Source organism: Haliotis rubra, unplaced genomic scaffold, assembly GCF_003918875.1.
Source record: "Haliotis rubra isolate DU_JTF1 unplaced genomic scaffold, ASM391887v1 Scf53, whole genome shotgun sequence".
Taxonomy (NCBI): Eukaryota; Metazoa; Mollusca; class Gastropoda; order Lepetellida; family Haliotidae; genus Haliotis; species Haliotis rubra.
In genome coordinates, this window is record NW_025767224.1 from 773,379 (window position 1) to 788,620 (window position 15,242).

Here is a 15,242-nt window from a genome sequence, read left to right on the forward strand (position 1 = left end):
TATCCAAGATAATCACCAGCATGTCTTCAGCATTTCGTGCATTTATCGCCCAACATGGCGGACACGCATGGTATTAATCTAAGCGCACGAAGCAGATTTTTCAGACACTTATCGTCATTACACCTTCACCATCATTTCCCTAAGTGCATATCAGTAGAGATGTTGAATTGGTATAATACAGAACCATAATTCAGATTTTTGTCGAATAGATGTGACCATTGAAGATTGGTTTATATCCTCGGCAACTGTCTATTCTGTCCATTTCATAAATACCTGTGATATGTGTTTACGATAGCTTATCAGTTGAACTTGCACTTTTACCCTCACAAGTGTAGGTGTAATTACCTCTGCATATTTATGTTTGACAATAGCGAAAGATTATGTTCTTGTGTAACATTTGGTTGAACATACTTGTTGCAATACTTGAACCAAGGGGAAGATATTTTGTTTAAATACTCCCCACATTGTTATCTCTATGAAACATCATGAACCAAGCACATGTGATACATGTGGTTTCACCTTACGCAAGTGAGTTTGTTCATAATTGTCTCTGTTCACTCAGCAGAAAATGGGTACCCGGTGGGATAAGTCATGTCTTATTAACCTTCTAGCACCTCACAGGCAGCTTAGGTTATCTGGGATAATAAAATCAGTCCTATGAGCAGCTAGACACATGGATACTAGGTGCTATAAAATGATTTATTTAATTGTTATTATCGTCATGACGGACACAGCAGTGGTATCTATTTGGCGCCAGTATTTGTTGCAGTGGTAACTATTTGGCGCCCTATCTTGTTTAGGGTACATGTCTGTATATAGAAACGTACCTGGGGTACATAGCTGTAGTACCTGTGCCGACAACGACCCCTTCAGCAAAAGTAAATGTGCTTTGTCTACAAGTAACTGATTGTTACAAAGTGAACTATTTAACGTCATGAAGCATTACATCTACACACGTGTTGTTTGAAACTTTTCTGTAGGTGGTTATTGAAAAGGCAGCTTTCATTAGTCAGTTAAACGCTAAATCTAAATGTTCACACGTAGGTGGGGAGTGAAAATTAACTGCCTGATGCCAGTAGACGGTCATATCTTCGCGTAGATGAGCGCTGAAAATACACTGCCTCCAAGTGAGAACTGGATTATTAGCATGCAATGTAGTGTCAAATGTCTTAGCGCTTATTGATACATACATACATACATACATACATACATACATACATACATACATACATACATACATACATACATACATACATACATACATACATACATACATACATACATACATACATACATACATACATACATACATACATACATACATACATACATACATACATACATACATACATACATACATACATACATACATACATACATACATACATACATACATACATACATACATACATACATACATACATACATACATACATACATACATACATACATACATACATACATACATACATACATACATATTCAGAATTCAGAAGGGCGGATATAGACAAAAATTGACTTATTTTTGCAGGGTTGTGTGATGTCAACAAATGCGGTTATTTTCAGGGTTCTAGAATCCTAAACAATCCAAACAATCCTAAAGGCACCTCGTGAGTATCAACAACCGAGTACAATGTCAACACCTGGTATAACCTCCGCCACGAAAGGCACTGTCAAATTAACGACCTAAACAAACGCCTACGAAAGTACAAACAACAGCATTCTAATGAGCTTAGTAACAGTCGCTGTGGATTACCGTCCTTGACGACCGGCTGTCTACGTGTACATAAGTGTCCGGGCACCTGCTCTCCACATCAGACTTTCTCACTCAAGACAACTTGCAGTCCACGTGAGATCCACATCTACCTACAACAATCATGGTGAGTGATGGTTTCTTACATCAACATATATCATTGATACATCCCGCATCAAGTTGCAAGACATATATATTTTTGAAACATTTCATTGAGAAAATATTGAAATTGACAATTTGAAATTCATATGCGTCCATGTTACTTTTAAATATTATCCTCGTGTACCTAAATAGCCTCGTTTGTAAACAGTAGACATCAGGCAATGTGGATCATCATTCATTTTTCACCGATCATGAGCACAAGCGGGCACCATGCCGATATGTTTGCCAACTGCAGAAACCATACCCAAGTTCAATCTTTTCATAATTTCCAAATGTACATGGGGATATGACATCAACACTTCCACTCTAATGTAAAATGGTGAACCTTGTGGTCTGATAGCAATTCGTTCGTCAGGCTTGACACACACTCGGGTATTCTTGCAGCCCAGAGTCGAAGTGTCAGCAAAAGTAATTGAGGTTGCAGGCGATTATGTTCACTCAGTGAGTGACTTGTTTGATATCACTGACATATTCTTCACACATGATATCCATATTTCATTTTTTTGTCTTCAGAGGGAATGTATCTCCATCCACGTCGGCCAGGCCGGAGTCCAGATGGGCAATGCATGCTGGGAGTTGTACTGTCTGGAGCACGGCATCCAGCCCGATGGTCAGATGCCCTCAGACAAGACCATCGGGGGTGGGGACGACTCCTTCAACACCTTCTTCAGTGAAACTGGGGCTGGGAAACACGTGCCCAGGGCCATCTTTGTTGACCTCGAGCCAACTGTTGTCGGTGAGTACATTATATGACAAATGTGACCATTATATGACTCTGGAAAGTATTTACTACAAAGTGACATATGTATTCAAAGGGAGGATTAAACAATTATACCGTTGGTATGCCGTCAATATCAACGTATTTTTTGTACGACCATTTGGGATCACACGTTTGGCAAAAATGATGCTGTAAAAATAAACCAAACTTTAATTCATTCTAATTCATGCATACAAACCGTTTAATCAGTGTGTGAGATTATATGAAGTTAATTTTAGCATATAACATTAATCTAGTGGTGTATAAATTTTGAATACTTTAATACGTTTTTTACATATAACTGAATCACTAAACAATATTTATCGTGCCAACATGCTGTGTTACAGATGAGGTCCGTACAGGAACCTACCGACAACTGTTCCACCCAGAGCAGCTCATCACCGGAAAAGAGGACGCCGCCAACAACTACGCCCGTGGCCACTACACCGTCGGCAAGGAAATCGTCGACCTCGTCCTTGACCGCACAAGGAAGCTGGCTGACCAATGCACTGGACTCCAGGGCTTCCTCATCTTCCACAGCTTCGGTGGCGGCACTGGCTCCGGCTTCACCTCTCTCTTGATGGAGAGACTGTCTGTGGACTACGGCAAGAAGTCCAAGCTTGAGTTCGCTGTCTATCCCGCTCCACAGATCTCCACTGCTGTGGTCGAGCCCTACAACTCCATTCTGACCACCCACACCACCCTGGAACACTCCGACTGCGCCTTCATGGTTGACAACGAGGCCATCTACGACATCTGTAGACGTAATCTCGACATCGAACGTCCCACCTACACCAACCTCAACCGACTGATTGGGCAGATTGTCAGCTCCATCACTGCCTCTCTCCGATTCGATGGTGCCCTGAACGTTGATCTGACGGAGTTCCAGACCAACCTGGTGCCCTACCCACGTATCCACTTCCCTCTGGCTACCTACGCCCCTGTCATCTCCGCCGAGAAGGCCTACCACGAGCAGTTGTCTGTGGCTGAGATCACTAATGCCTGCTTCGAGCCCGCCAACCAGATGGTCAAATGTGATCCCCGTCATGGCAAGTACATGGCCTGCTGCATGTTGTATCGTGGTGATGTCGTCCCCAAGGACGTCAACGCCGCCATCGCCACCATCAAGACCAAGAGAACCATCCAGTTCGTCGACTGGTGTCCCACAGGCTTCAAGGTTGGCATCAACTACCAGCCACCCACTGTTGTCCCCGGCGGTGACTTGGCCAAGGTCCAGAGAGCTGTCTGTATGTTGAGCAACACCACGGCTATCGCCGAGGCTTGGGCTCGTCTTGACCACAAGTTCGATCTGATGTACGCCAAACGTGCCTTCGTCCACTGGTACGTGGGTGAGGGTATGGAAGAGGGCGAGTTCTCCGAGGCCCGTGAGGACTTGGCAGCCCTGGAGAAGGACTACGAGGAGGTTGGAGTCGACTCTGTTGAAGGCGAGGGAGAGGAAGAAGGAGAGGAATATTAGTGCTACCTTTAATGACTCTGAAATGTTCTCTTGTTGGATCGACCGAATAAAAAACTGTACATAATACTTTACTTGTTACTGTCTTTGTTTATATGACCCTAAAATGTATTATCAACGGAAAATTAGGTTACCTAGTTTACAAATGCAACGGTGCTGCGATGTTTAGTCGGAAAGCAACTTCTGATCACAAGGAATTTTCATAATGCAGAAACAGCTGATGACACACAGAAACCAAAGTGTGTGTGCCTACAGGGGATGTCAGAATTATTGAAACTACCGAGCTGACCACACAGCTCCGAGACCATCTTTATCAACAAACCAAAGTGATTGTGGGGGAAATCATTGTGCCAAGTTGCCTGAGTATTTGGTAAATATATTAATATAGTGTTCTTGAAGACATTAAGACAAGGTTGTCTATTAACATAAACTGCACTACGATGAAGAATCAAATCTGTTTCTCTATAGAAAATCCGTACAACTACAGGAAGGCCGATTTCCTTTGTAACATCTTCTGTTAAGAAGCGGCCATGCCTAGCATACATAAGAAACGGTGGTACACTACTCTGCTCAGGTTCCACCAGCTTACTTCAGGTGGCAAAGATTTGGTGTCGGCCTAGCGGCGTAAAGATGTTCGCGACGTAGCGGCGAGCAGTGTGAAAGATGGACTGATCTGGTTATTGTGAATGGACAGTGGACTGGCCAACTACATCATTACGATATCTTCTCGATGTTCCAGTCACAATCAGTAATCATTGACTGTTATTTGGAACAACAAGATGACGATCCCGGACAAATTCGCGCCCAGACCAAACAACTCCCTTAAGTAATTGTGGGAGGTTCTCGGACAGACAAGGTACACAAGCACACATTTATCTTCCGGTGCAATTTCGGGCAATGCCAAGGGCAACCATATCCAAGATAATCACCAGCATGTCTTCAGCATTTCGTGCATTTATCGTCCAACATGGCGGACACGCATGCTATTAATCTTAGCGCACGAAGCAGATTTTTCAGACACTTATCGTCATTACACCTTCACCATCATTTCCCTAAGTGCATATCAGTAGAGATGTTGAATTGTTATAATACAGAACCATAATACAGATTTTGTCGAATAGATGTGAGCATTGAAGGTTGGTTAATATCCTCGGCAACTGTCTATTCTGTCCATTTCATAAATACCTGTGATATGTGTTTACGATAGCTTATCCGTTGAACTTGCACTTTTACCCTCACAAGTGTAGGTGTAATTACCTCTGCATACTTATGTTTGACAATAGCGAAAGATTATGTTCTTGTGTAACATTTGGTTGAACTACTTGTTGCAATACTTGAACTAAGAGGAAGATATTTTGTTTAAATACTCCCAACATTATTATCTCTATGAAACATCATGAACCAAGCACATGTGATACATGTGGTTTCACCTTAGGCAAGTGAGTTTGTTCATAATTGTCTCTGTTCACCCAGCAGAAAATGGGTACCCGGTGGGATAAGTCATGTCTTATTAACCTTCTAGCACCTCACAGGCAGCTTAGGTTCTCCGGGATAATAATATCAGCCCTATGAGCAGCTAGACACATGGGTACTATGTGCTATAAAATGATTTATTTAATTGTTATTATCGTCATGACGGACACAGTACACCGGGTGGTGCAGTGGTAACTATAGTCTGTGCGGTGAAAACGTACATGAATTTCACTTTATACAAGAAAGTAAATCGAATAAAATGAAATTAAGATTGAGAATCCTCATAAAATTTTTATTTAATTAAGAATTTTATTAAACTTAAGTCAAAGTTGTTTAACAAACGATCATAGATTCAAATCGTTATTATTGGTTTGTATTACAAGGGTGTATGCACAAAAATGAAACACCGAGAACAAGTAGGGTTGGTCTAGCGCTCATCAAGTACCGCACATGTATTTGTTGCAGTGGTAATTCAAACCAATATTTGTGATTTGAATCTATAATCGTGGTTGTTAAACAACTATCCTAAGATGAATAAAATTCTGAGATTGAAATGTTCAATTGGCAAGGGTAAATGTCTGTAATTTCATATTTGATTTACGTACCTGAAATTCATCGGTACGTACATACTCTGTAGTGCCAGTATTTGCCAAAGTGGTAACGACGCCCTATATTGTTTAGGGTACAGCTGTAAATAGAAACGTACTTGGGGTAAATATTGCGTTGTGCTACAACGACCCCTTCCAGCAAATAATTGTTACAAGTAACTGAACAAACTGAACTATTTAACGTCATGAAGCATTACATCTACACACGTGTTGTTTGAAACTTTTCTGTAGGTGGTTATTGAAAAGGCAGCTTTCATTAGTCAGTTAAACGCTAAATCTAAATGTTTACACGTAGGTGGGGGGAGTGAAAATTAACTGCCTGATGCCAGTAGACGGTCATATCTTCGCGTAGATGAGCGCTGAAAATACACTGCCCCTAAGTGAGAGCTGGATTATTAGCATGCAATGTAGTGTCAAATGTCTTAGCGCTTTGAGCATGCACAAGTGCTTGGATACAAGTGCTTTATAAATGTCCATTATTATCATCATCATATCTAAAAGCTGACAGTTATACATATCAGTTAATCTCAAAAAGGACGGACACATACACACACACACACACACACACACGTACGTACGTACATACATACACACATTCACACACACACACACATACATACATACATACATACATACATACATACATACATACATACATACATACATACATACATACATACATACATACATACATACATACATACATACATATTCAGAATTCAGAAGGGCGGATATAGACAAAAATTGTCCCATTTTTTCAGGATTGTGTGATGTCAACAAATGCGGTTATTTTCAGCTTTCTAGCATCCTAAACAATCCAAACAATCCTAAAGACAACTCGTGAGTATCAACAACCGAGTACAATGTCAACACTTGGTATAACCTCCGTCACGAAAGGCACTGTCAAATTAACGACCTAAACAAAAGCCTACGAAAGTACAAACAACAGCATTCTAATGAGCTTAGTAACAGTCGCTGTGGATTACCGTCCTTGACGACAGGCTGTCTACGTGTACATAAGTGTCCGGGCACCTGCTCTCCACATCAGACTTTCTCACTCAAGACAACTTGCAGTCCACGTGAGATCCACATCTGCCTACAGCAATCATGGTGAGTGATGTTTTCTTACGTCAACATATATCATTGATACATCCCGCATCAAGTCACAAATTGACAATTTGAAATTCATATGCGTACATGTTTATTTGAAATATTATCCGTGTGTACCTAAATAGCCTCGTTTGTAAAAAGTAGACATCAGGCAATGTGGATCATCATTCATTTTCACCGATCATGAACACAAGCGGGCACCATGCCGATATGTTTGCCAACCGCAGAAACCATACCCAAGTTCAATCTTTTCATAATTTCCAAATGTACATGGGGATATGACATCAACACTTCCACTCTAATGTAAAATGGTGAACCTTGTGGTCTGATAGCAATTCGTTCGTCAGGCTTGACACACACTCGGGTATTCTTGCAGCCCAGAGTCGAAGTGTCAGCAAAAGTAATTGAGGTTGCAGGCGATTATGTTCACTCAGTGAGTGACTTGTTTAATATCCACTGACATATTCTTCACATATGATATGCATATTTCATTTTTTGTCTTCAGAGGGAATGTATCTCCATCCACGTCGGCCAGGCCGGAGTCCAGATGGGCAATGCATGCTGGGAGTTGTACTGTCTTGAGCACGGCATCCAGCCCGATGGTCAGATGCCCTCAGACAAGACCATCGGGGGTGGGGACGACTCCTTCAACACCTTCTTCAGTGAAACTGGGGCTGGGAAACACGTGCCCAGGGCCATCTTTGTTGACCTCGAGCCAACTGTTGTCGGTGAGTACATTATATGACAAATGTGACCATTATATGACTCTGGAAAGTATTTACTACAAAGCGACATATGTATCCAAAGGAGGATTAAACAATTATACCGTTGGTAAGCCGTCAATATCAACGTATTTTTGTACGACCATTTGGGATCAGACGTTTGGCAAAATGATGCTGTAAAAATATACTAAACTTTAATTCATTCTAATTCATGCATACAAACCGTTTTATCAGTGTGTGGATTATATGAAGTTAATTTTAGCATATAACATTAATCTAGTGGTGTATTAATTTTGAATACCTCAGTACGTTTTTACATATAACTGAATCACTAAACAATATTTATCGTGCCAACATGCTGTGTTACAGATGAGGTCCGTACAGGAACCTACCGCCAACTGTTCCACCCAGAGCAGCTCATCACCGGAAAAGAGGACGCCGCCAACAACTACGCCCGTGGCCACTACACCGTCGGCAAGGAAATCGTTGACCTCGTCCTTGACCGCACAAGGAAGCTGGCTGACCAATGCACTGGACTCCAGGGCTTCCTCATCTTCCACAGCTTCGGTGGCGGCACTGGCTCCGGCTTCACCTCTCTCTCTTGATGGAGAGACTGTCTGTGGACTACGGCAAGAAGTCCAAGCTTGAGTTCGCTGTCTATCCCGCTCCACAGATCTCCACTGCTGTGGTCGAGCCCTACAACTCCATTCTGACCACCCACACCACCCTGGAACACTCCGACTGCGCCTTCATGGTCGACAACGAGGCCATCTACGATATCTGCAGACGTAACCTCGACATCGAACGTCCAACCTACACCAACCTCAACCGACTGATTGGGCAGATTGTCAGCTCCATCACTGCCTCTCTCCGATTCGATGGTGCCCTGAACGTTGATCTGACGGAGTTCCAGACCAACCTGGTGCCCTACCCACGTATCCACTTCCCTCTGGCTACCTACGCTCCTGTCATCTCTGCCGAGAAGGCCTACCACGAGCAGTTGTCTGTGGCTGAGATCACTAATGCCTGCTTCGAGCCCGCCAACCAGATGGTCAAATGTGATCCCCGTCATGGCAAGTACATGGCCTGCTGCATGTTGTACCGTGGTGATGTCGTCCCTAAGGACGTCAACGCCGCCATCGCCACCATCAAGACCAAGAGAACCATCCAGTTCGTCGACTGGTGTCCCACAGGCTTCAAGGTTGGCATCAACTACCAGCCACCCACTGTTGTCCCCGGGGGTGACCTGGCCAAAGTCCAGAGAGCTGTCTGTATGTTGAGCAACACCACAGCCATCGCCGAGGCTTGGGCTCGTCTTGACCACAAGTTCGATCTGATGTACGCCAAACGTGCCTTCGTCCACTGGTACGTGGGTGAGGGTATGGAGGAGGGCGAGTTCTCCGAGGCCCGTGAGGACTTGGCAGCCCTTGAGAAGGACTACGAGGAGGTTGGAGTCGACTCTGTTGAAGGCGAGGGAGAGGAAGAAGGAGAGGAATATTAGTGCTACCTTTAATGACTCTCAAATGTTCTCTTGTTGGAACGACCGAATAAAAAACTGTACATAATACATTATTTGTTACTGTCTTTGTTTATATGACCCTAACATGTATTATCAACAGAAAATTAGGTTACCTATTTTAAACATGCAACTTTGCTGCGATGTTTAATCGAAAAGCAACTTCTGATCACAAGGAATTTTCATAATGCAGGAAGAGCTGATGCCACACAGAAACCAAAGTGTGTGTGCCTACAGGGGATGTCAGAATTATTTAAACTACCGAGCTGACCACACAGCTCCGAGACCATCTCTATGAACAAACCAAAGTGATCGTGGGCTAAATCACTAATAGACAAGGTTGTCTATTAACATATACTGCACTACGATGAAGAATCAAATCTGTTTCTCTATAGAAAATCCGTACAACTACAGGAAGGCCGATTTTCTTTGTAACATCTTCTGTTAAGAAGCGGCCATGCGTAGCATACATAAGAAACGGTGGTACACTACTCTGCTCAGGTTCCACCAGCTTACTTCAGGTGGCAAAGATTTGGTGTGGGCCTAGCGGCGTAAAGATGTTCGCGACTTAGCGGCGAGCAGTTTGAAAGATGGACTGATCTGGTTATTGTGAATGGACAGTGGACTGGCCAACTACATGATTACGATAGTTTGCATCTTCTCGATGTTCCAGTCACAATCAGTAATCATTGACTGTTATTTGGAACAGCAAGATGACGATCCCGGACAAAATCGCGCCCAGAACCACCAACTCCCTTAAGTAATTGTGGGAGGTTCTCGGACAGACAAGGTACACAAGCACACATTTCTATCTTCCGGTGCAATTTCGGGCAATGCCAAAGGCAACCATATCCAAGATAATCACCAGCATGTCTTCAGCATTTCGTGCATTTATCGCCCAACATGGCGGACACGCATGGTATCAATCGAGGCGCACGAAGCAGATTTTTCAGACAATTATCGTCATTACACCTTCACCATCATTTCCCTTAGTGCATATCAGTAGAGATGTTGAATTGTTATAATAAACAAACTTAGTTTCAGATGTTTATCGAATACATGTGAGCATTGAAGGTTGGTTAATATCCTCGGCAACTGTCTATTCTGTCCATTTCATAAATACCTGCGATATGTGTTTACGATAGCTTATCCGTTGAAATCGCACTTTTGACCTCACAAGTGTAGGTGTAATTACATCTGCATACTTATGTTTGACAATAGCGAAAGATTATGTTCTTGTGTAACATTTGGTTGAACTACTTGTTGAAATACTTGAACTAAGAGGAAGATATTTTGTTTAAATACTCCCCACATTATTATCTCTATAAAACATCATGAACCAAGCACTTGTGATACATGTGGTTTCACCTTAGGCAAGTGAGTTTGTTCATAATTGTCTCTGTTCACCCAGCAGAAAATGGGTACCCGGTGGGATAAGTCATGTCTTATTCACCTTCTAGCACCTCACAGGCAGCTTAGGTTCTCCGGGATAATAATATCAGTCCTATGAGCAGCTAGACACATGGGTACTATGTGCTATAATATGATTTATTTAATTGTTATTATCGTCATGACGGACACAGTACACCGGGTGGTGCAGTGGTAACTATAGTCTGTTTGCAGTGAAAACGTACCGATGAATTTCACTTTATACAAGAAAGTAAATCGAATAAAATGAAATTAAGATTGAGAGTCCTCATAATTTTACCTTGCCAACTGATCGTATAAATATAAGGATTTTATTAAACTTAGGATAAAAGTTGTTTAACAAACGATCATAGTTTCAAATCGTTATTATTGGTTTGTATTACAAGGGTGTATGCACATCAAATGAAACACCGAGAACAAGTAGGGTTGGTCTAAGTTAACGCTCATCACGTACCGCACGTGCATTTGTTTCAGTGTTCCAACTACTGCGCTTACCCCCTTGTAATTCAAATCTATAATAGTGATTTGAATCTATAATTGGTTGTTAAACAACTTTTATCCTAAGATGAATAAAATTCTGAGATTGAAATGTTCAAATGGCAAGGTAAACTTATGAGGATTCGCAATCTTAATTTCACTTTATTTGATTTACCTTTTTGTTTAAAGTGAAATTCATCGGTACGTTTTCACTGCAAATAGACTATATTTGGTGCCAGTATTTGTTGCAGTGGTAACTATTTGGCGCCCTATATTGTTTAGGGTACATGTCTGTATATAGAAACGTACTTGGGGTACATATCTGTAGTACCTGTGCCGACAACGACCCCTTCAGCAAAAGTAAATGTGCTTTGTCTACAAGTAACTGATTGTTACAAACTGAACTATCTAACGTCATGAAGCATTACATCTACACACGTGTTGTTTGAAACTTTTCTGTAGGTGGTTATTGAAAAGGCAGCTTTCATTAGTCAGTTAAACGCTAAATCTAAATGTTTACACGTAGGTGGGGGGGAGTGAAAATTAACTGCCTGATGCCAGTAGACGGTCATATCTTCGCGTAGATGAGCGCTGAAAATACACTGCCCCTAAGTGAGAGCTGGATTATTAGCATGCAATGTAGTGTCAAATGTCTTAGCGCTTTGAGCATGCACAGGTGCGTGAATACAAGAGCTTTATAAATGTCCATTATTATCATCATCATATCTAAAAGCTGACAGTTATACATATAATCTCATAATCACACACATACACACATACATACACACACACACATACATACATACATACATACATACACACATACACACACATACATACATACATACATACATACATACATACATACATACATACATACATACATACATACATACATACATACATACATACATACATACATACATACATACATACATACATACATACATACATACATACATACATACATACATACATACATATTCAGAATTCAGAAGGGCGGATATAGACAAAAATTGACTTTTTGCAGGGTTGTGTGATGTCAACAAATGCGGTTATTTTCAGCTTTCTAGCATCCTAAACAATCCAAACAATCCTAAAGGCACCTCGTGAGTATCAACAACCGACGACAATGTCAACACCTGGTATAACCTCCGCCACGAAAGGCACTGTCAAATTAACGACCTAAACAAAAGCCTACGAAAGTACAAACAACAGCATTCTAATGAGCTTAGTAACAGTCGCTGTGGATTACCGTCCTTGACGACCGGCTGTCTACCTGTACATAAGTGTCCGGGCACCTGCTCTCCACATCAGACTTTCTCACTCAAGACAACTTGCAGTCCACGTGAGATCCACATCTACCAACAGCAATCATGGTGAGTAATGGTTTCTTACGTCAACATATATCATTGATACATCTCGCATCATCCAAGCATCATAGTTTTGAAACATTTCATTGAGAAAATTTGAAATTGATATGAAATTCATATGTTTGTTACTTTAAAATAGTATCCGTGTGTACCTAAATAGCCTCGTTTGTAAACAGTAGACATCAGGCAATGTGGATCATCATTCATTTTTCACCGATCATGAACACAAGCGGGCACCATGCCGATATGTTTGCCAACCGCAGAAACCATACCCAAGTTCAATCTTTTCATAATTTCCAAATGTACATGGGGATATGACATCAACACTTCCACTCTAATGTAAAATGGTGAACCTTGTGGTCTGATAGCAATTCGTTCGTCAGGCTTGACACACACTCGGGTATTCTTGCAGCCCAGAGTCGAAGTGTCAGCAAAAGTAATTGAGGTTGCAGGCGATTATGTTCACTCAGTGAGTGACTTGTTTAATATCCACTGACATATTCTTCACATGTGATATGCATATTTCATTTTTTGTCTTCAGAGGGAATGTATCTCCATCCACGTCGGCCAGGCCGGAGTCCAGATGGGCAATGCATGCTGGGAGTTGTACTGTCTTGAGCACGGCATCCAGCCCGATGGTCAGATGCCCTCAGACAAGACCATCGGGGGTGGGGACGACTCCTTCAACACCTTCTTCAGTGAAACTGGGGCTGGGAAACACGTGCCCAGGGCCATCTTTGTTGACCTCGAGCCAACTGTTGTCGGTGAGTACATTATATGACAAATGTGACCATTATATGACTCTGGAAAGTATTTACTACAAAGCGACATATGTATTCAAAGGGAGGATTAAACAATTATACCGTTGGTAAGCCGTCAATATCAACGTATTTTTGTACGACCATTTGGGATCAGACGTTTGGCAAAAATGATGCTGTAAAAATATACTAAACTTTAATTCATTCTAATTCATGCATACAAACCGTTTTATCAGTGTGTGAGATTATATGAAGTTAATTTTAGCATATAACATTAATCTAGTGGTGTATTAATTTTGAATACCTCAGTACGTTTTTTACATATAACTGAATCACTAAACAATATTTATCGTGCCAACATGCTGTGTTACAGATGAGGTCCGTACAGGAACCTACCGCCAACTGTTCCACCCAGAGCAGCTCATCACCGGAAAAGAGGACGCCGCCAACAACTACGCCCGTGGCCACTACACCGTCGGCAAGGAAATCGTTGACCTCGTCCTTGACCGCACAAGGAAGCTGGCTGACCAATGCACTGGACTCCAGGGCTTCCTCATCTTCCACAGCTTCGGTGGCGGCACTGGCTCCGGCTTCACCTCTCTCTTGATGGAGAGACTGTCTGTGGACTACGGCAAGAAGTCCAAGCTTGAGTTCGCTGTCTATCCCGCTCCACAGATCTCCACTGCTGTCGTCGAGCCCTACAACTCCATTCTGACCACCCACACCACCCTGGAACACTCCGACTGCGCCTTCATGGTCGACAACGAGGCCATCTACGATATCTGCAGACGTAATCTCGACATCGAACGTCCAACCTACACCAACCTCAACCGACTGATTGGGCAGATTGTCAGCTCCATCACTGCCTCTCTCCGATTCGATGGTGCCCTGAACGTTGATCTGACGGAGTTCCAGACCAACCTGGTGCCCTACCCACGTATCCACTTCCCTCTGGCTACCTACGCTCCTGTCATCTCTGCCGAGAAGGCCTACCACGAGCAGTTGTCTGTGGCTGAGATCACTAATGCCTGCTTCGAGCCCGCCAACCAGATGGTCAAATGTGATCCCCGTCATGGCAAGTACATGGCCTGCTGCATGTTGTACCGTGGTGATGTCGTCCCTAAGGACGTCAACGCCGCCATCGCCACCATCAAGACCAAGAGAACCATCCAGTTCGTCGACTGGTGTCCCACAGGCTTCAAGGTTGGCATCAACTACCAGCCACCCACTGTTGTCCCCGGGGGTGACCTGGCCAAAGTCCAGAGAGCTGTCTGTATGTTGAGCAACACCACGGCCATCGCCGAGGCCTGGGCTCGTCTTGACCACAAGTTCGATCTGATGTACGCCAAACGTGCCTTCGTCCACTGGTACGTGGGTGAGGGTATGGAGGAGGGCGAGTTCTCCGAGGCCCGTGAGGACTTGGCAGCCCTTGAGAAGGACTACGAGGAGGTTGGAGTCGACTCTGTTGAAGGCGAGGGAGAGGAAGAAGGAGAGGAATATTAGTGCTACTCTGAAATGACTCTCAGATGTTTCCTTGATGGAACGACCGAATAAAAAATTGAATATAATTCAATAATTCAATAATCTGTTACCAACATTAATTTATTATACATTAATTAGCCTATTAATTA

At 42.7% G+C, this 15,242-nt stretch overlaps 2 protein-coding genes and 1 pseudogene across 2 annotated transcripts; all 3 read left to right on the forward strand.

The window, feature by feature from the left end:
• Positions 1-2,428: 2,428 nt before the first annotated feature.
• Positions 2,429-4,149, forward strand: LOC124252995 (tubulin alpha-1A chain-like). The gene is made up of 2 exons (XM_046686709.1): positions 2,429-2,651; positions 3,020-4,149. The coding sequence occupies exons 1-2, from the start codon at positions 2,471-2,473 to the stop codon at positions 4,147-4,149; spliced, it is 1,311 nt and encodes a 436-aa protein (XP_046542665.1). The 5' UTR covers positions 2,429-2,470.
• A 3,699-nt stretch (positions 4,150-7,848) lies between these two features.
• On the forward strand, positions 7,849-9,560 carry LOC124252992 (annotated as a pseudogene).
• Positions 9,561-11,145: 1,585 nt separating this feature from the next.
• Positions 11,146-15,114, forward strand: LOC124253017 (tubulin alpha-1A chain-like). The gene is made up of 3 exons (XM_046686734.1): positions 11,146-11,157; positions 13,395-13,617; positions 13,985-15,114. Exons 1-3 carry the CDS (start codon positions 11,146-11,148, stop codon positions 15,112-15,114), a joined length of 1,365 nt encoding a protein of 454 aa, XP_046542690.1.
• Positions 15,115-15,242: the final 128 nt, after the last annotated feature.

Excerpts from the sequence above, each read along its gene's own strand:
- LOC124252995 (XM_046686709.1), top strand. The coding sequence starts at position 2,471 with ATGGGCAATGCATGCTGGGAGTTGTACTGTCTGGAGCACGGCATCCAG. Across the intron at positions 2,652-3,019 it reads CCTCGAGCCAACTGTTGTCG|ATGAGGTCCGTACAGGAACC; the intron begins GTGAGTACATTA and ends GCTGTGTTACAG.
- LOC124253017 (XM_046686734.1), top strand. Across the intron at positions 13,618-13,984 it reads CCTCGAGCCAACTGTTGTCG|ATGAGGTCCGTACAGGAACC; the intron begins GTGAGTACATTA and ends GCTGTGTTACAG.